Source organism: Cetorhinus maximus, unplaced genomic scaffold (assembly GCF_964194155.1).
Source record: "Cetorhinus maximus unplaced genomic scaffold, sCetMax3.hap1.1 HAP1_SCAFFOLD_380, whole genome shotgun sequence".
NCBI lineage: Eukaryota > Metazoa > Chordata > Chondrichthyes > Lamniformes > Cetorhinidae > Cetorhinus > Cetorhinus maximus.
In genome coordinates, this window is record NW_027596326.1 from 116,925 (window position 1) to 139,695 (window position 22,771).

At 44.5% G+C, this 22,771-nt stretch overlaps 1 protein-coding gene across 1 annotated transcript in view; it reads left to right on the forward strand.

Annotated features, from left to right (window-relative positions):
• Positions 1-10,776, forward strand: part of LOC144673548 (BTB/POZ domain-containing protein 9-like) — an 82,059-nt gene extending 71,283 nt beyond the window's left edge. The window contains exon 5 of the mRNA XM_078535312.1: positions 9,551-10,776. Coding sequence (XP_078391438.1) covers positions 9,551-9,727 — 177 coding nt within the window. The 3' untranslated portion in view covers positions 9,728-10,776. The remainder of the gene's footprint in view (positions 1-9,550) is intronic.
• Positions 10,777-22,771: the final 11,995 nt, after the last annotated feature.

The following is a 22,771-nucleotide window of genomic DNA, read 5'->3' on the forward strand; positions in this document are numbered from 1 at the left end:
ACCTTCAATTCAGCTCTAACAGCTCCCATTGTACAATTTACTTTTGTTTGATTAAACCCACATGTTGCTTCGAGGTGGCCCCTTATCTTGTATGGGCACAATCACTTCTCTCCGTGTGTTAGAGCCTTCCAGCTGAGTTCCTCATACATAATCTCCCTAATTTACTGTATATGGATAGGTATTGTGATATTGTATATTGCCATCCCGAATCAATCCTGTGTTTTCCACACAACATTGGCAATGGTCAATGATTTGGAACTCCTTTAGCTCAGAACCCTGGTTGATATTCCCTTTGGCTAAATATCTTTCATTTCCTTTTTAGGTTTTCCATCTCCACCTCCAGACAGGTTAAATCCAAACTATTCATTAGTGGTGCCCCATGTTAAATCTGTGGTTCTGTCATTAATCTGTGGTTACGTCCCTTTTCCCCATCAAATTCGACATTATTGGTACCAGCTCGTGATGCCCATCATGGTACAACAATTCCCCAATAATATTAACTCTAAACCATTCTATTAAGTATTCCATTTTCATAGGACATGACCTTATCCCCTCTCATTTCCTATCTCATCATTGTTCTGGATCACTCTTTCTTATTCGAACTCATGAGTGTGATGAACTTTCCCTGAGTTCCTCACTTGTAGATTACCTCACTTAATAATATTAAAATAACATCATATATGGACTGAAAAGATCCTCCAGTCCTCCCTTTATCTGTGTTTACCTTGTGGATAATTCTCCCTTAAGTGTCCTTACTCCCAAACCCTTAATTATTCAAATTACTTTCTTTACTTGAATTTGACTTTCTGACGGTATTTTTAAGTGACCATCCCATTAATTACCATTGTCTCTCTTCCAGGATCCCTGGAGAAACTTTACAGTCAAATAACATTTTTCATAATATATTTACAACAGAAATCAATCATTTCTGTTTGATTCCAGGCATTAGCATATTTTGCTTGTTTATCCTTTATCTTCGGTGCCTCTTCGTTTCCTAGAAGTAACTTTGCTAAATTAAGTCGCAGTTCTAGTAACATTATGTCAAATTCAAATAGCAGTGTTGTTGGCTGACAGGTTTGTTCGTGTTCAATGTATTTCTTCCAAAAACAAACCTTTTCTTTGATACTGAGAAACCACCCAGACTGTTTCTCCATTAGCTTTTTTTTGGAAAATTAGAATTTGTCCCCTTAAAAGACAGGAAAATTTCCATCAATTCCAGTTTCTTGTGCCCAGGTTTGGTGGCTCTGAAAAGTCTGATACTCATTGGTCAGTGTTTGAGAGCGGAAGATCAGATCTCCCACTCTTAGACACTTTGTTCCAGTTGGCCTGAATGGGATGAGTTTTCTTTTTGAAAAAAAAGCAAAGTAAAGCCTTTAGTCTGTGACAATGCAGTGATATTAAACATCTGCAGATAAATCCTGGAAATCTTGCTGCATTTGCAGTCACCCTGTAAACAAGGCTATATGGCTTAATTCAACACCCTTAAGCTACGAGCGGAAAGGGTTAATTCTTTGCTACTGTAAGGGAGGGCAGAGCAAAGGTTCTCACAGGAGCTAATGGTGACATCACCTCACAGGGTAAAGGCACTGCCATTTGCTCTGGTTTCTCAACAGAGGACAAATACTAAATCTTTTCAAACTGCTGATATCTTTTAAATTTCTGAGATGAAGAAATCTCTTGATTTTGTCCTAATTGTACATCAAATTCCAATTATTTCAGAACATCCTAATGCTTCGTAAAACGTTTCTCACCCAAGATTAATCTAACTCAGTATCTGTTGTTTCAGAATTCTAGCTGACACTGTGAAATCCTTTCTCACACGTGTGAATTTATCATGATTAAAATTCCCATATGTTGCTCAAAACCTATTTGAATTGTGATTTTTGGCAAGAAATCACAACTTGACCCTTATAACTTCAAATATTTAGCTTATTTAATTAAATTTTCCTTTTTCATCCATCTCACAATCCTCATTGTGAATTCAAATGCTGGAACTCCTCTGCAAAGTTACAATCTAAAGAAAGAAACAGACTAACGCTCCCACATATACACATTACACACACTACATCCATGGAAGTTTCCACCTTCTACACCATTCTTCCAACATTTATCTTAAATTAAAACTCAAGTCAAAACAACAAAGTAGCATATAGTTTTATTTTAAAAAAACAAATGGAATAAATTACATCAGTGGTCGGAATTCTTTTCAAATAAAACTAATTCAAACGTAAAGAAAAGGATAAATTTGCACAATACAGCTTTCGCAAAACATATTACAAATGGGATGGTGGGGTGATGAGTTAGTTACAAATGGGATGGTGGGGTGATGAGTTAGTTACAAATGGGATGGTGGGGTGATGAGTTAGTTACAAATGGGAAGGTGGGGTGATGAGTTAGTTACAAATGGGAAGGTGGGGTGATGAGTTAGTTACAAATGGGAAGGTGGGGTGATGAGTTAGTTACAAATGGGAAAGTGGGGTGATGAGTTAGTTACAAATGAGATGGTGGGGTGATGAGTTAGTTACAAATGGGAAGGTGGGGTGATGAGTTAGTTACAAGTAGGAAGGTGGGGTGATGAGTTAGTTACAAATGGGAAGGTGGGGTGATGAGTTAGTTACAAATGGGATGGTGGGATGATGAGCTAGTTACAAATGGGATGGTGGGGTGATGAGTTAGTTACAAATGGGAAGGTGGGGTGATGAGTTAGTTACAAATGGGAAGGTGGGGTGATAAGTTAGTTACAAATAGGAAGGTGGGGTGATGAGTTAGTTGGGGGGAGGTGAAGTTATGTTCGAAGTTTTCACCAAGAGGAATAATTGAATTGACAGAAGCTCACTATCCCTCTTTCCTTGAGTGTCATTGCATACACCGCATACCAAGGGTATCCCTCCTCTCTCTCTCACTTTCTCACCAAGGTTATCCCTCCTCTCTCTCACTCTCTCACCAAGGATATCCCTCCTCTCTCACTCTCTCACCAAGGGTATCCCTCCTCTCTCACTCTCTCACCAAGGGTATCCCTCCTCTCTCACTCTCTCACCAAGGATATCCCTCCTCTCTCTCTCTCTCTCTCTCTCTCACTCTCTCACCAAGGTTATCCCTCCTCTCTCTCTCTCTCACTCTCTCACCAAGGATATCCCTCCTCTCTCACTCTCTCACCAAGGATATCCCTCCTCTCTCTCTCACTCTCTCACCAAGGATATCCCTCCCCTCTCTCTCTCACCAAGGGTATCCCTCCTCTCTCTCTCTCACCAAGGGTATCCCCCCTCTCTCTCTCTCACTTTCTCACCAAGGTTATCCCTCTCACTCTCTCACCAAGGTTATCCCTCCTCTCTCTCTCACTCTCTCACCAAGGTTATCCCTCCACTCTCTCACTCTCTCACCAAGGTTATCCCTCCACTCTCTCACCAAGGTTATCCCTCCTCTCTCTCTCTCTCTCTCTCACCAAGGTTATCCCTCTCTCTCTCTCACTCTCTCACCAAGGTTATCCCTCTCTCTCTCACTCTCTCACCAAGGGTATCCCTCCTCTCTCTCTCTCTCACTCTCTCACCAAGGGTATCCCTCCTCTCTCACTCTCTCACCAAGGGTATCCCTCCTCTCTCTCTCTCACTCTCTCACCAAGGGTATCCCTCCTCTCTCACTCTCTCACCAAGGGCATCCCTCCTCTCTCTCTCTCTCACTCTCTCACCAAGGGTATCCCTCCTCTCTCACTCTCTCACCAAGGGTATCCCTCCTCTCTCTCTTACTCTCTCTTTCTCCAGAACAAAAAAAAATGCTTTAGTAATTTAAAATTTTTCTGTGTAAAAAGAAATGCAGCCACTTAAACTATCTGCAGAACCAGACCACAGAATACTAATAATATACACAAACATCCAAACAAAACCTTGCACACAAGTTTATTGTCTTTTTCACATACTGTGGTGTTTACAATTTAATTCCCCCTAACCCTTCTCTGACTCCTTTCTGAGCTCCTCATGTAACTTTCCCAAAGCTCCCTGCCTTCACATTCCTCCACAAACTGGGTTGTAATCTATTCCACCTCCCCTGCCCATCAGTCAACTCCTGTGGCATATTTTTCCCAGTCCCTCTTTCACCCTTGCCTCTCCACTTGGAGCCGACCCAGAATATGTTCTTCAGTACAAGCTGCCCTTCCCATTCTCTGAAATGTTTCGCCAATTCATCTTCCTGCTGTATCGCTTTGGCTTCTTTATCAGCCGATTAGTTTTATACTCCTGCTCCTGATCGTTACATCGCCGTCTGGCTCTCCAATCTCATGCATTTCTCCCATTGTGCCAACAGCCAGCCTGCCATTGACAGCCCTCTTTTACACAGGGATCTCCTCCATCCAGAGTTCCACCTCAAAGTCTGGGTTATCTGACTGCTCAATGAGTTGAATCCATCTCTCCTTCAGGGGTAACTTAGCTCTAAGATACTTCTCTATAGCCTCGTCCATGTTTGTCTTCGGACTCCAGGCTGCCTTGTCAGTAATCTCTAGGGAGGGGCCCGTGAGTCCCTATCAGAGTCTCACTGAGGTTCGGAGCTGTTCTCTGGTCATAACAGGAATGAGTGACTATGACAAGTAATGTGTCAAAACAACAATTTTATTGAATATTGAATAATGATTATAATAATATGACAATTCTAATTGATATATTAATATATATAAAAGAAAAATAAGTAAAGAGAAGGAAAGATCACTTCATTGAAAGGAGAAAGCACTTTAAAAAACATCAGAAGGAAAGAAGACAGAGAGATTTTTCTAAAGCACCAAGAATAACCCCAATTTGTCCTGTTCCATGACAGCTCCCTAATTGGTCCATACTTTACCATTTCCTTGGTACATACATTACCAAGTCTCCCAGTAACCTAAAGGTGGGCACTACGGTCAGTCACTCCGTCCCTGGCCCTTCCTCCTGCTTTCAGTGGTGACCATTCCACTATGGCTGCATCGGTAGCAACATTCCCTTTCAGTCAAATTTCTGGATCCATTCGAGCTTTCGGAGACCTGCAGAATCCTTTCCCAAAACAAGCCTCAGTTCTTATCAATTCTTCTCATGGGCTCTGCAAAGCTGCACAGACTTCACAATGTCCAATCTGCTGATGAATCTTTTAATGGTTCTTCCCCTGTGTCATCCTTCAAGTGTTACATCCATCAATTAGACTGCATCTTATGGTGACCATATTGGGTGACCACCATATGGTTACTCATCGCTCTGGCCTGTAGTCCAATGGTCACTGAATGCAGTCAGAAAAATAATAAACAAAAGACAACTCATTTTCATATTCTAGCTTGAAAAATGGAAAAGAAAGATGTAGCCTAAATCCCAGTTGTGTATAGCCAGTGTGGAAAAAACAAGATCTGGGAAAACAGGCCTCTACGGATCATTATTGATTAATTCATCAAAGCACAGTCATAGCTCGTTACAATCAATCTAAGATTTAGGAACATGGGAACAGGAGAAGGCCATTCAGCCCATCGAGCCTGCTTCACCATTCAATACCATCATGTCTGATCGAACACTTCAATACCTTTTACCCACACTATCCCCATAACCCTTTACGTTATTGTTAATCAGAAATCTATCAATCTGTAACTTAAACACAACCAGTGACTGAGTTTCCACAGCCCCCTGGGGTAGAGAATTCCAAAGATTCACAACCCTCTGAGTAAAGACATTTCTCCCCATCTCGGTCCTAAATGGGATGAAAATTTCCATTTATTCCAGTTTCTTGTGCTCAGGCTTGGTGGCTCTGAATAGTCTGATACTCAGTGTTTGGTCAGGTTCCCCTTTATTTTGAAATTGTGTCCCCTGGTTCTAGACTCCCCAGCCAGGAGAAACATCTTACCTGCATCTACCCTGTCTATCCCTTTAAGTATTTCGTAGGTTTCACCTCTTATTCTCCGAAATTCTAGAGAGTACAGGTAAAGTTTGTCCAATCTCTCTTTAAATATTCTTAAATATTCACCATAGGCTTAAAATCAAAGCTAAAGCAGAAATAAAATGCAAAAATTCAAAATTGCAGAAATGAGTGGCTGCCGGCCTCAGGTTTATAACAGACTCGAGTGGATATATTGTCTACTCCCGCTCCTATTTCTTATCTTCTTAATGAAATTTCAGTTCCTCCAAACGTCACAGTGGAATTTGAAGTCAGGTCTGAGAGGCTTAGTCCAGGCCTCTGAATTACTGCCCAGTAATTATCCCCCTCGAACTAACTATCCCCCTCTGATTATCTATCCCCCTCGAATTAACTATCCCCCTCTGATTATCTATCCCCCTCGAATTAACTATCCCCCTCTGATTATCTATCCCCCTCGAATTAACTATCCCCCTCTGATTATCTATCCCCCTCGAATTGACTATCCCCCTCTGATTATCTATCCCCCTCGAATTAACTATCCCCCTCTGATTATCTATCCCCCTCGAATTGACTATCCCCCTCTGATTATCTATCCCCCTCGAATTGACTATCCCCCTCTGATTCTATAATAGACTTGATAACTCAATTAAAACCCATGGAATTCAAGGAACAGTTGCAACATAGCTACAAGAGAGTAGTGGCGAGTTGTTTTTCAGACTGGAGGGCTCTCAGTGGTCTTCCCCAGGTGCCGGTATTGAGACCATTGCTCTCTTTAACTTGGGTATGCAGGGTACAATTTCAAAATTTAAAGATGATACAAAACTTGAAAATGTAGTAAACAATGAAGAGAACAGTGGAGGACATCGACTGGGGAAAGAGGCAATGAAATATAAACAGAAAAATATGTCAAGGAACTAACTGAAACACGGCATTTTAGATCTAGTATTGTGAATTAGTAGTCTCATAGTTAACGATCCTTGGGAAAAAAGTGATCTAATATATTTCATGTTAAGTTTCTGAGTGATGTTAAGTAAGAAACTAGGGTCTTAAATTTAAATGAAGCCAGTTTTGGAGATATGAACAGGTAGCCTAGGAAATTAGGTTAGATTTGACAGTGGATAAGCAATGGCAGGAACTTAAATAAATAATATATAATTCTCAATAAACATAGTGCCCCTTGATAAATATAAGCTTCCTCCAGAGAAGTGGTACACACCATGGTCAGCTTCCCTTGGAGAAATAGTACACACCATGGTCAGCTTCCCTTGGAGAAATGGTACACACCATGGTCAGCTTCCCTTGGAGAAATGGTACACACCATGGTCAGCTTCCCTTGGAGAAATGGTACACACCATGGTCAGCTTCCCTTGGAGAAATGGTACACACCATGGTCAGCTTCCCTCCGGAGAAGTGGTACACACCATGGTCAGCTTCCCTTGGAGAAATGGTACACACCATGGTCAGCTTCCCTTGGAGAAATGGTACACACCATTGTCAGCTTCCTCCGGAGAAGTGCTACACACCATGGTCAGCTTCCCGCCGGAGAAATGGTACACACCATGGTCAGCTTCCCTCAGAGAAGTGGTACACACCATGGTCAGCTTCCCTCAGAGAAGTGGTACACACCATGGTCAGCTTCCCTCAGAGAAGTGGTACACACCATGGTCAGCTTCCCTCCGGAGAAGTGGTAAACACCATGGTCAGCTTCCCTCAGAGAAGTGGTACACACCATGGTCAGCTTCCTCCGGAGAAGTGCTACACACCATGGTCAGCTTCCCTCCGGAGAAAGGGTACACACCATGGCCAGCTGCCTCCGGAGAAATGGTACACACCATGGTCAAATTCCCCCGGAGAAGTGGTACACACCATGGCCAGCTGCCTCCGGAGAAATGGTACACACCATGGTCAAATTCCCCCGGAGAAGTGGTACACACCATGGTCAGCTTCCTCCGGAGAAATGGTACACACCATGGTCAGCTTCCCTCCGGAGAAATGGTACACACCATGGTCACTTTCCCCCAGAGAAGTGGTGCACACAGTGGTCAATTTCCCCCGGAAAAGTGGTGCACACCGTGGTCAGCTCCGCCTGAGGAAGTGGTACACACCATGGTCAATTGCCCCGGTGAAATGGTACACACAGTGGTCAATTTCCCCCGAAGTGGTACACACCATGGTCAATTTCCCATTGAAAAGTGGTACACACCGTGGTCACTTTCCCCCGGAGAAGTGGTACACACCATGGTCAATTTGCCATTGAGACGTGGTATGCACCATGGTCAATTTCCCCCGGTGACGTGGTACACACATGGTCAGCTCCCCCCGATGAAATGGTACACACATGGTCAGCTCCCCCCGGTGAAATGGTACACACCATGGTCAGCTCCCCCCCGGTGAAATGGTACACACCATGGTCAGCTCCCCCCCGGTGAAATGGTACACACCGTGGTTAGCTCCCCTGGTGAAATGGTACACGCCATGGTCAGCTCCCCCCGGTGAAATGGTACACACCATGGTCAATTTCCCCCGGTGACGTGGTACACACCGTGGTTAGCTCCCCCGGTGACGTGGTACACACCATGGTCAGCTCCCCCCCCCCCCCCCCCCCCCCCCCCCGGTGAAATGGTACACACCGTGGTTAGCTCCCCTGGTGAAATGGTACACACCGTGGTTAGCTCCCCTGGTGAAATGGTACACACCGTGGTTAGCTCCGCCCCGGTGAAATGGTACACACCGTGGTTAGCTCCCCTCCGGTGAAATGGTACACACCGTGGTTAGCTCCCCTCCGGTGAAATGGTACACACCGTGGTTAGCTCCCCTCTGGTGAAATGGTACACACCGTGGTCAGCTCCCCCCCGGTGAAATGGTACACACCATGGTCAGCTCCCCCCGCTGAAATGGTACACACCATGGTCAATTTCCCCCGGAGAGGTGGTACACACCGTGGTTAGCTCCCCTGGTGAAATGGTACACACCGTGGTTAGCTCCCCTGGTGAAATGGTACACACCGTGGTTAGCTCCCCTGGTGAAATGGTACACACCGTGGTTAGCTCCCCTGGTGAAATGGTACACACCGTGGTTAGCTCCCCTGGTGAAATGGTACACACCATGGTCAGCTCCCCCGGTGAAATGGTACACACCGTGGTTAGCTAGGAAAGTTGAGGATAGTTTTAGATTAAAAGAAGAGGTTTGCAACGTTATCAGAAAAAGTACCTGAGGATTGGGAGGATTTTTAAAATCAGAATAAGATAATTAGAAGTAGGCAGAGAGACTGGTCATTCAGCCCTTCCAGACTGTTCCAATATGCAGTAAGAGCATAGCCGATCTGATTGTTCAATCAGCAAAGAACCACCTAGAAATTGATAATAAGGGAGAAAATATAAAGTGATATGTTGGTGGAGTGAGGTGGGGAAGTGGGATTAAGTCTCAGTTAAGTTTCAGTCAGAATGAGCTGATGTTTTCATGGTCTTGTGATCAGTAATGTCAGAGAGCGCACATGATGCAGATCGTGTTATGTCATATTACTTGTTAGGCCATTGGTTTACAGCTGTACAGTCTTTGAAAGGTTTTGGTGGATTAATAGATGTGTTAATTGGGCAAGTTTCTTTGCTCACAGATTTAAGGATCCAGAGTCTCCATTCAGAAGCAGACAAAGCACAATATGAGTTACAATTCTAACCATTACTTTCTGATGTAGGTATTCCACTGTGTGCACTTTGAATGTCCAGCACAAAGGAACATCCACCAGGAAGCAAGTGAAGATGCATCAGGAGCAAGTGATGCACCAGAATATAGATCTGGACAAGGACTCTCAACTGGAACACAGACTCAGTCTGTCACTAATGCAAGAACCGGGCCACAGTTCAGCCGCTGAGTTTGGCACATTTAGAAAATGATCCCTATCATTCTTGGCCATGACTTTAAAACAAAACCAGACTGATTCCAATGGAGGGGAATTCCAGATGGTCAAATCCCTGTTTTTGTCCATATTGCACAACATGGCAAGTTTGGTCAACCCTAGTTACCTGATGAATAACTGCCTGATGTAGACCATTTCCATGATCCATGCATAATCAGTACGCTACAAATTGTCATGTTTATATCACTTATCCAGCATGTGGGAGGAACTGGGATTAGGATCCTACTTCCAATCAGGAACTGTTTGCATCCTCAGAGGTGGAACTTGTCTTAATGCAGAGGCTGAAGGTGATTCTATCTGAGCGCAGTGCCCATATCCTGCTGCAGCTTTGCTGTGTGAGGTTCCACACAAAATCAAACCCGTGTTCCAGTCATGGACTAATTGCCACGAGGATGGGATTGATTGTAACTGCTCTACAGTCATTTATAGGAACTTCTGCCTGTCTCTTTGCAGAGTTCAGTGTTTCCTTGTTTTACCCGTTTACAAAACAATCCTTCATATGAGCTCCAGTTTTATCCTGTTGGTTTTCAAATGTTGGTCTTCAAATGTTGGTCACAAGGATTTCTGATCAAGAGCCAGTCAAGCAAATCGGACCTCGCCGGAGATGAGCTGCGTTCATTCGCGTTGTTTAACTCGGGGTGGGTTTAATTTCAGAGGCTGGTTAATGTATAATTTTTCAATGAAAATGTGAGAATTGTTGAATGATTGCCTGAAGGGCATTACTGCACAAGATATCAATGTTACTGTCCAGGGTAGTTTGGCATGTGTGCTGGGCTGGAAACTGTATTTATGTTTTGTAAGAAGGAGTGGAAGACCTTGCCATTTAAATTTTGGGTCATTGTGAAATGCAAGCACTTGGAAATTCCTTCCATTCTGACCGAGTCAATGGTGAGAGAAGAGGGCCCAGGTATAGCGGTCATCTTCTGACCTGGGCTCATGTTGATGAATCTGGACAAGTGACAGGCCACTGCATACATTCAAATAAAGCCATCCTCAATCGCAAACTCTTGTAAAGGCAAGCAAATAAAAAACCAAATGTATTTCTTGTTTATTCGATGGTTTCATCCTAATAGACAGGCACAGAGGGTAGATAGCATCAAACCAGATTTTATTTAAATATGAGGCTTGGTGTTGGAGCGACAACAACTGTGTGTCTCTCCACTGAAACAGAACACAACAGGAGCGTTTTCCTACACATTTCACAGCTTGGATGTGGAATGTCTTCTCACTAACGGAATGGAAAAGAGCAGGAGGCAATTCAGCCCATCTCGCCTGCTCAGGCTTTTTAAAACAGCTCTCCAATTAGTCCCACTTGTCAGCTCGTTCCGCACAGAACACAATATCTTGTAGCTTCAGGAGACTCAAACAAGACATGAATACCAACAATTGAGATCTGCTATGATTTTCAAAAAGAAATGTTTAAAAACAGGTGGGGTCTTCCCCTCAGCAGCAGTAGCACTGTTGTAATCTGCAGGAAGTAACAGCCACAGAGGATGTAAGGAATAAGGTAACTGGCCCACAGGATGTAAGGAATAAGGTAACTGGCCCACAGGATGTAAGGAATAAGGTAACTGGCCCCAGGATGTAAGGAATAAGGTAACTGGCCCACAGGATGTAAGGAATAAGGTAACTGGTCCACAGGATGTAAGGAATAAGATAACTGGCCCACAGGATGTAAGGAATACGGTAACTGGTCCACAGGATGTAAGGAATAAGGTAACTGGCCCACAGGATGTAAGGAATAAGGTAACTGGTCCACAGGATGTAAGGAATAAGGTAACTGGTCCACAGGGTGTAAGGAATAAGGTAACTGGCCCACAGGGTGTAAGGAATAAGGTAACTGGCTCACAGGATGTAAGGAATAAGGTAACTGGTCCACAGGATGTAAGAAATAAGGTAACTGGTCCACAGGATGTAAGGAATAAGGTAACTGGTCCACAGGGTGTAAGGAAGAAGGTAACTGGTCCACAGGATGTAAGGAATAAGGTAACTGGTCCACAGGGTGTAAGGAAGAAGGTAACTGGTCCACAGGGTGTAAGGAATAAGGTAACTGGCCCCAGGATGTAAGGAATAAGGTAACTGGTCCACAGGATGTAAGGAATAAGGTAACTGGTCCACAGGATGTAAGGAATAAGGTAACTGGACCACAGGATGTAAGCAATAAGGTAACTGGTCCACAGGATGTAAGGAATAAGGTAACTGGCCCACAGGATGTAAGGAATAAGGTAACTGGTCCACAGGATGTAAGGAATAAGGTAACTGGTCCACAGGATGTAAGGAATAAGGTAACTGGTCCACAGGATGTAAGGAATAAGGTAACTGGTCCACAGGATGTAAGGAATAAGGTAACTGGTCCACAGGATGTAAGGAATAAGGTAACTGGTCCACAGGATGTAAGGGATAAGGTAACTGGTCCACATGTTGGAAAGAAGAAGGTAACTGGCCCACAGGATGTAAGGAATAAGGTAACTGGCCCACAGGATGTAAGGAATAAGGTAACTGGTCCACAGGATGTAAGGAATAAGGTAACTGGTCCACAGGATGTAAGGGATAAGGTAACTGGTCCACATGTTGGAAAGAAGAAGGTAACTGGCCCACAGGATGTAAGGAATAAGGTAACTGGCCCACAGGATGTAAGGAATAAGGTAACTGGTCCACAGGATGTAAGGGATAAGGTAACTGGTCCACATGTTGGAAAGAAGAAGGTAACTGGCCCACAGGATGTAAGGAATAAGGTAACTGGCCCACAGGATGTAAGGAATAAGGTAACTGGCCCACAGGATGTAAGGAATAAGGTAACTGGCCCACAGGATGTAAGGAATAAGGTAACTGGTCCACAGGATGTAAGGGATAAGGTAACTGGTCCACATGTTGGAAAGAAGAAGGTAACTGGCCCACAGGATGTAAGGAATAAGGTAACTGGCCCACAGGATGTAAGGAAGAAGGTAACTGGCCCACAGGATGTAAGGAATAAGGTAACTGGTCCACAGATTAAGAGCAATACGGTAACTGGCCCACAGAATGTAAGGAATAAGGTAACTGGTCCACAGGGTGTAAGGAATAAGGTAACTGGTCCACAGGATGTAAGGAATAAGGTAACTGGCCCACAGGATGTAAGGAATAAGGTAACTGGTCCACAGGATGTAAGGAATAAGGTAACTGGCCCACAGGTTGTAAGGAATAAGGTAACTGGCCCACAGGATGTAAGGAATAAGGTAACTGGCCCACAGGTTGTAAGGAATAAGGTAACTGGCCCACAGGATGTAAGGAATAAGGTAACTGGTCCACAGGATGTAAGGAATAAGGTAACTGGCCCACAGGTTGTAAGGAATAAGGTAACTGGCCCACAGGTTAAAGGAATCTATTCTATGTTTCTAACCACTCAATTGACCCTGTCTCCACCACACTCTCAGACAGTTCATTCCAGATCCGAGTGGGAAATGCATGGCAGGTGCAATATAATGTGGATAAATGTGAAGTTATCCACTTTGGTAGCAAAATCAGGAAGGCAGCTTCTTGTCTAAATCGCGATATATTGAGAGATGGGAATGTGTAACGAGACCTGGGTGTCCTTGTACACCAGTCGCTGAAGGTAAGCATGTAGGTGCAGCAGGCGGTAAAGAAGCCAAATGGTATGTTGGCCTTCATAGCTAGAGGATTCGAGTAGTGGAACAGGGATGTCTTACTGCAATTATACAGGGCCTTGGTGAGACCACACCTGGAATATTGTGTGCTGCTTTGGTCTCCTTATCTGAGGAAGGATGTTCTTGCTATAGAGGGAGTGCAGCGAATGTTTGCCCGACTAATTCCTGGGATGGCGGGACTGACATATGAGGCGAGATTGAGTCATTTAGGATTATATTCGCTGGAGATCAGAAGAATGAGGGGGTGATCTCATAGAAACCTTAAAATTCTAACAGGACTAGACAGGGTAGATGCAGGAAGGATGTTCCCGATGGTGGGGAAGTCCAGAACCAGGGGTCATAGTCTGAGGATATGGGGTAGACCATTTAGGACTGAGATGAGGAGGAATTTCTTCACCCAGAGAGTGGTGAGCCTGTGGAATTCGCTACCACAGAAAGTAGTTGAGGCCAAAACATTGTATGTTTCAAGAAGGAGTTAGATATAGCTCTTGGGTCAAAACGGATCAAAGGGTATGGGGAGAAAGTGGGAGCAGGCTATTGAGTTGGATGATCAGCCATGATCATAATGCATGGGGGAGCAGGCTCGAAGGGCCGAATAGCCTCCTCCTGCTCCTAGTTTCTATGTTTCTAACCACACAATTGACCCTGTCTCCACCACACTCTCAGACAGTGCATTCCAGATCCTAACCACTCGATTGACCCTGTCTCCACCACACTCTCAGACAGTGCATTCCAGATCCTAACCACTCGATTGACCCTGTCTCCACCACGCTCTCAGACAGTGCATTCCAGATCCTAACCACTCGATTGACCCTGCCTCCACAGTGCATTCCAGATCCTAACCACTCGATTGACACTGTCTCCACCACACTCTCAGATAGTGCATTCCACATCCTAACCACTCGATTGACCCTGTCTCCACCACACTCTCAGAAAGTGCATTCCAGATCCTAACCACTCGATTGAACCTGTCTCCACCGCATTCTCAGACAGTACATTCCAGATCCTAACCACTCGATTGACCCTGTCTCCACTACACTCTCAGACAGTGCATTCATACCCTAACCACCCATTTGACCCTGTTTCCACCACACTCTCAGACAGTGCATTCCAGATCCTAACTAATCGATTGACCCTGTCTCCCCCACACTCTCAGACAGTTCATTCCATATCCGAGTGGGAAATGCATGACAGGTGCAGTATAATGTGGATAAATGTGAAGTTATCCACTTTGGTAGCAAAATCAGGAAGGCAACTTCTTATCTAAATCGCGATATATTGAGGGATGGGAATGTGCAAAGAGACCTGGGTGTCCTTGTACACCAGTCGATGAAGGTAAGCATGCAGGTGCAGCAGGCGGTAAAGAAGCCAAATGGTGTGTTGGCCTTCATAGCCAGAGGATTTGAGTAGTGGAACAGGGATGTCTTACTGCAATTATACAGCGCCTTGCTGAGACCACATCAGGAATATTGAGTGCTGCTTTGGTCTCCTTATCTGAGGAAGGATGTTCTTACTATAGAGGGAGTGCAGCGAATGTTTACCCGACTAATTCCTGGGATGGCGGGACTGACATATGAGGCGAGATTGAGTCATTTAGGATTATATTCACTGGAGATCAGAAGAATGAGGGGGGATCTCATAGAAACCAATAAAATTCTAACAGGACTATACAGGGTAGATGCAGGGAGGATGTTCCCGATAGTGGGGGAGTCCAGAACCAGGGGTCACTGTCTGAGGACATGGGGTAGACCATTTAAGACTGAGATGAGGAGAAATTTCTTCACCCAGAGAGTGGTGAGCCTGTGGAATTCACTGCCACAGAAAGTAGTTGAGGCCAAAACATTGTATGTTTTCAAGAAGGAGTTAGATATAGCCCTTGGGGCGAAAGGGATCAAATGGTATGGGGAGAAAGCGGGAGCAGGCTATTGAGTAGGATGATCAGCCATGATCATAATGAATGGGGGAGCAGGCTCGAAGGGCTGAATGGCCTCCTCCTGCTCCTAGTTCCTATGTTTCTAACCACACAATTGACCCTGTCTCCATGACACTCTCAGACAGTGCATTCCAGACCCTAACCACTCGATTGACCCTGTCTCCCCCACACTCTCAGACGGTGCATTCCAGATCCTAACCACTCGATTGACCCTGTCTCCCCCACACTCTCAGACAGTCCATTCCAGACCCTAACCACTCGATTGAACCTGTCTCACCCACACTCTCAGACAGTGCTTTCCAGATCCTAACCACTCGATTGATCCTGTCTCCACCGCATTCTCAGACAGTACATTCCAGATCCTAACCACTCCATTGACCCTGTCTCCACCACACTCTCAGACAGTGCGTTCCACATCCTAACCACTTGATTGGCCCTGTCTCCCCCACACTCTCAGACAGTGCATTCCAGATCCTCACCACTCGATTGACCCTGTCTCCACCGCATTCTCAGACAGTGCATTCCAGACCCTAACCACTCGATTGACCCTGTCTCCACCACACTCTCAGAAAGTGCATTCCAGACCCTAACCACTCGATTGACCCTGTCTCCACCACACTCTCAGACAGTGCATTCCATATCCGATTGGGAAATGCATGACAGGTGCAGTATAATGTGGATTAATGTGAAGTTATCCACTTTGGTAGCAATATCAGGAAAGCAGCTTCTTATCTAAATCGCGATATATTGAGAGAGGGGAATGTGCAACGAGACCTGGGTTTCCTTGTACACCAGTCGCTGAAGGTAAGCATGTAGGTGCAGCAGCCGGTAAAGAAGCCAAATGGTATGTTGGCCTTCATAGCCAGAGGATTCGAGTACAGGAACAGGGATGTCTTACTGCAATTATACAGCGCCTTGGTGAGACCACACCTGGAATATTGTGTGCTGCTTTGGTCTCCTTATCTGAGGAAGGATGTTCTTGCTATAGAGGGAGTGCAGCGAATGTTTACCCGACTAATTCCTGGGATGGCGGGACTGACATATGAGGCGAAAGTGAGTCATTTAGGATTATATTCACTGGAGATCAGAAGAATGAGGGGGGATCTCATAGAAACCTATAAAATTCTAACAGGACTAGACAGGGTAAATGCTGGAAGGATGTTCCCGATGGTGGGGAAGTCCAGAACCAGGGGTCATAGTCTGAGGATATGGGGTAGAGCATTTAGGACTGAGATGAGGAGGAATTTCTTCACCCAGAGAGTGGTGAGCCTGTGGAATTCACTACCACAGAAAGTAATTGAGACCAAAACATTGTATGTTTTCAAGAAGGAGTTAGATATAGCTCTTGGGGCGAAAGGGATCAAAGGGTATGGGGAGAAAGCGGGAGCAGGCTATTGAGTTGGATGATCAGCCATGATCATAATGAATGGGGGAGCAGGCTCGAAGGGCCGAATGGCCTCCTCCTGTTCCTAGTTCCTATGTTTCTAACCACACAATTGACCCTGTCTCCACCACACTCTCAGACAGCGCATTCCAGATCCTAACCGCTCGATTGACCCTGTCTCCCCCACACTCTCAGACAGTTCATTCCAGACCCTAACCACTTGATTGACCCTGTCTCCCCCACACTCTCAGGCAGTGCATTCCAAATCCTAACCACTCGATTGACCCTCTCTCCACTACACTCTCAAAAAGTGCATTCCATATCCTAACCACTCGATTGAACCTGTCTCCACCACACTCTCAGACAGTGCATTCCAGATCCTAACCACTCGATTGACCTTGTCTCCACCACACTCTCAGACAATGCATTCCAGATCCTAACCACTTGATTGACCCTGTCTCCCCCGCACTCTCAGACAGTGCATTCCAGATCCTAACCACTCGATTGACCCTGTCTCCACCACACTCTCAGACTGTTCATTCCATATCCGATTGGGAAATGCATGGCAGGTGCAGTATAATGTGGATTAATGTGAAGTTATCCACTTTGGTAGCAATATCAGGAATGCAGCTTCTTATCTAAATCGCGATATATTGAGAGAGGGGAATGTGCAACGAGACCTGGGTGTCCTCGTACACCAGTCGCTGAAGGTAAGCATGCAGGTGCAGCAGGCGGTAAAGAAGGCAAATGGTACATTGGCCTTCATAGCCAGAGGATTCGAGTACAGGAACAGGGATGTCTTACTGCAATTATACAGGGCCTTGGTGTGACCACACCTGGAATATTGTGTGCTGCTTTGGTCTCCTTATCTGAGGAAGGATGTTCTTGCTATAGAGGGAGTGCAGCGAATGTTTACCCGACTAATTCCTGGGATGGCGGGACTGACATATGAGGCGAAATTGAGTCATTTAGGATTATATTCGCTGGAGATCAGAAGAATGAGGGGGGATCTCATAGAAACCTATAAAGTTCTAACAGGACTAGACAGGGTAGATGCTGGAAGGATGTTCCCGATGGTGGGGAAGTCCAGAACCAGGGGTCATAGTCTGAGGATATGGGGTAGACCATTTAAGACTGAGATGAGGAGAAATATCTTCACCCAGAGAGCGGTGAGCCTGTGGAATTCACTACCACAGAAAGTAGTTGAGGCCAAAACATTGTATGTTTTCAAGAAGGAGTTAGATATAGCTCTTGGGGTGAAAGGGATCAAAGGGTATGGGGAGAAAGCGGGAGCAGGCTATTGAGTTGGATGATCAGCCATGATCATAATGAATGGGGGAGCAGGCTCGAAGGGCCGAATGGCCTCCTCCTGCTCCTAGTTCCTATGTTTCTAACCACACAATTGACCCTGTCTCCACCACACTCTCAGACAGTGCATTCCAGATCCTAACCGCTCGATTGACCCTGTCTCCCCCACACTCTCAGACAGTTCATTCCAGACCCTAACCGCTCGATTGACCCTGTCTCCCCCACACTCTCAGACAGTGCATTCCAGATCCTAACCACTCGATTGACCCTGTCTCCACCACACTCTCAGACAGTGCATTCCAGATCCTAACCACTCGACTGACCCTGTCTCCACGTTACTCTCAGACAGTGCATTCCAGATCCTAACCACTCGATTGACCCTGTCTCCACCACACTCTCAGACAGTGTATTCCAGATCCTAACCACTCGATTAACCCTGTCTCCACCACACTCTCAGACAGTGCATTCCAGATCCTAAGTACTCGATTGACATTTTCTCCACCACACTCTCAGACAGTGCATTCCTGATCCTAACCACTCGATTGACCCTGTCTCCACCACACTCTCAGACAGTGCATTCCAGATCCTAACCACTCGATTCACCCTGTCTCCACCACACTCTCAGATGTTGTATTCCAGACCCTAACCTTTACAGACTGTACGGGTTGCACCCTAGCAGGCCCTGGACCAAATACCCTTGCAGATGTATTTGCTGGTTCTGTAGGTGAGGTTTGAAACTATGCTGGCCGATGGATGGGAGCCAGATTGGGGAGACACAAGAGAAGGAAACAACGATAGGAATGAAAGTCAACCAAGTAGAAACCAAAAGTGCAATGCAAAGGAAACAAGGGCTGTTAGCCTATTGGAGCCTGGTATTAACAGAGATGGGTTAAGATTTTAAGAATCCAAGTGTACAGTCACTGTATCTGAATGCACGGAACATCCACAATAAGGTAGACAAATTAACAGCACAAGTAGATGTAAGCGTATTCGATCTGATTGCGATTACAGAGACATGGCTGTATGGTGACCACAGCTGTGCACTGAATATCCAAGGGTATCGCTATGTAGACCTGGAAGGAAATGGAGGTGAGGTGGTGTTGTTAGTTTAGGATGAATGTGAGATAGTGAGAGTGGATATTGGCTCAGGAAATCTCGATGTCGAACCAGTCTGGGTGAAGCTAAAAAGCAACAAGGGGCAGAAAACATAGTGGGAGTTGTCGATAGGCCTCCAAACAGTAGGGATGAAGTAGGGGACAGCGTTAAACTGGGAATTAGAGATGCATGTAACAAGGGTGCTGCAGTAACCATGAGTGACTTTAATCTACATATAGACGGGGCAAACCAAATTAGCAATAATACTGTGGCACATGAATTCCTGGAGTGTGTACGAGATGGGTCTTTTTGACCAGAACATCGAGGAACCGACTGAGGAAGAGGCTATCCTAGATTTGGTTTTGTGCAGTGAGAAGGGGTTAATGAATAATCTTCTTGTGCGGGGTCCATTAGGGAACAGTGACCATAACATGATAGAATTCTTCATTAGGATGGAAAGTGAAGTAGTCTAATCCGAAACTAGGGCCCTAAATCTAAACAAAGGAAACTACAAAAGTATGATGTGTGAGTTGGCTAAGATAGATTGGGGAACTTCATTTAAAGGCATGTGTCAAGAAGATATAATAATGTCTTTAATGTTATTGGAAATGATTTTAAAATAGAGCTTAATGGTGCCTGTGTCTAAGTTTATGTGTGTGTGTGTGTGTGTCTTAATTGGATTAAAGCCAGCAGGTCAAGAGGCTTTGATGTATAGAAGAGAAGTAGCTTTGAAATGTTAATTAAGTAAACATTGGGGTAATTTGCATTCTTTATTTAAACAAACAAGTGTAGCTTGTATTCAAAGAGAGGGGGTGAAATATTACACCTAACCTAGTGAAGCTCAGAAACCTTGTGTTTGTTTATTTTTCCCAAGGATTACTAATAAAATTGGTATTATGAAAGGGTATTATTGTTAGAAGAGGTGAAGTTCCAAAAATCTAATGATACAATGGGAATTTCCATTCAAAGAGGAAAATGTATATAAAGGTAGAGAAGATTGTTGGTAAAAGGAGAGGGGTTCTAAGATCTAAAGCCTCCAGCCTCTAGGCCTCAAGCTGCTGTCTGCAAGGACCAGAGCTGAAAGAAACTCATTTTGAATGTGACTGTCCAGGGTGAGCTTTGCCAGAGGTCTGTTAGATCTGAGTTTTAATGTTGTGCAACTGAGAGTCAGATTAATTAGGGGATTTTTGTAGTTATTATCATGGAAATTTTGTAGATGTATGTTTGTGTTTACAATCTTTCCTGTATTAATAAATGTTTAATTTAGCTTTATAAAAAAATCTCTTGAGACTCGGTGGTCTTATTACTACTGAATTCAAAGCCTGCATCTCGAAACATGCAAATTTCAAAAATGGGTTATGACAGTTGTTTCAAGTTTCCCTCTGGGATTTGAACAACTCAGCCTTTACCATTGGCTGTGTCCTAATACATGACAGTGGAAAGGCAATGACTAATATTTAAGGAATGAATGTATGCATTGCATCCGTTACACATTCTTGTCTGGTACAAAAACACAACAGGAAAAGTGGCCCAACCATGGCTAACAAAAGAAATTAAGGATAGTATTAGATCCAAAGAGGAGTCATATAAAGTTGCTAGAAAAAGTAGCAAGCCTGAGGATTGGGAGCAGTTTGGAATTCAGCAAAGGAGGACCAAGAGATTGAATAAGAGGGAAAAATAGAGTATGAGAGTAAACTCGTGAAGAACATAAAAGCAGACTATAAAAGCTTCTATTAGTATGTAAAAAGAAAAAGATTAGTGAAGACAAATGTAGGTCCCTTACAGTCTGAAATGAGAGAATTTATAATAGAGAACAAGGAAATGGCAGAGCAATTCAACAACTACTTTAGTTCTGTCTTCACAGAGGAAGACACAAATAACTTCCCAGAAATACTAGGGAACCAAGAATCTAGTGAGAAGGTGGAATTGAAGGAAATTAGTATTACTAAAACAACAGTGCTGGAGAAATTAATGGGACTGAAAGCCGATAAATCCCCGGGACCTGATAATCTACATCCCAGGGTATTAAAGGAGGTGACCATGGAAATAGTGGATGTGTTGGTTGTCATCTTCCAAAATCCTGTAGATTCTGGAACAGTCCCAGCAGATTGGAGGGTGGTGAATGTAACCCCACTATTTAAAAAAGGGAGAGAGAAAACAATGAATTACAGACCGGTTAGTCTAACATCAGGATTAGGGAAAATGCTAGAGTCTATTATAAAGGATGTGATAACAGGACACTTAGAAAATATCAACGGGATTAGACAAAGTCAGCATGGGTTTATGAAAGGGAAATCATGTTTGACAAACCTACTGGAGTTTTTTGAGGATGTAACTAGCAGAATAGATAAGGGGAGAACCAGTGGATGTGGTGTATTTGGATTTTCAGAAAGCTTTTGATAAAGTCCCACATCAGAGGTTAGTGTGTAAAATTAAAGCACATGGGATTGGGGCTAACATATTGACATGGATTGAGAATTAAGCAGACAGGAAACAGAGAGTAGGAATAAATGGGTCTTTCTCAGAGTGGCAGGCAGTGACTTGTAGGGTACCACAGGGATCAGTGCTTGGGCCCCAGCTATTCACAATATATATCTACCTGTGCTGCTGCCTTCAGGGATCTATGGAAATGTACACCAAGGTCCCTCTGATCCTCTGTACTTCCTAGGGTCCTACCATTCATTGCATATTCCCTTGCTGTGTTACCCCTCCAAAAATGCATCAAATGAATAAGTGTGAAGTTATCCACTTTGTAGGAAAAACAGAATGGCAGAGTATTATTTAAATGGTGATAGATTGGGAAATGTTGATGTACAAAGGGACCTGGGTGTCCTTGTACACCAGTCACTGAAAGCAAGCATGCAGGTGCAGCAAGCAGTTAAGAAGGCAAATGGCATGTTGGCCTTCATTGCCAGAGGATTTGAGTACAGGAGCAAGGATGTCTTACTGCAGCTGTACAGGGCCTTGGTGGGACCACATCTGGAGAAGTTATGCAGTTTTGGTCTCCTTACCTAAGAAAGGATATACTTGCCATAGAGGGAGTGCAGCGAAGGTTCACCAGACTGATTCCTGGGATGGCGGGATTGTCGTATGAGGAGAGATTGGGCCGACTAGGCCCTGTATTCACTGGAGTTTAGAAGAATACGAGGGGATCTCATTGAAACGTATAAAATCCTGACAGGGATGGACAGACTAGATGCAGGGATGATATTTCCTCTGGGCTGGGGGGTCTAGAACAAGGGGTCACAGTCTCAGGATACAGGGTAGACCATTTAGGACTGAGATGAGGAGAAACGTCTTCACTCAGAGGGTGGTGAACCTGTGGAATTCTCTACCACAGAAGCTGTGGAGGCCAAGTCACTGAATATATTTAAGAAGGAAATAGATAGATTTCTGGACTCTAAAGGCATCAAGCGGTCTGGGAGAGAGTGGGAGTATGGTGTTGAGATAGAGGATCAGCCATGATCATATTGAATGGTGGAACAGGCTCAAAGGGCCGAATGGCCTACTCCTGCTCCTAGTTTCTATGTTTGGATGTTTCTTTTCTGTATTGATCTGGCCTTCCCAGCTCCATCTGCTATTGTTTTCCTGACTGTGGCTCATCTTTCTCCAGTTCTCCAGCTCGGAGGAGCCCC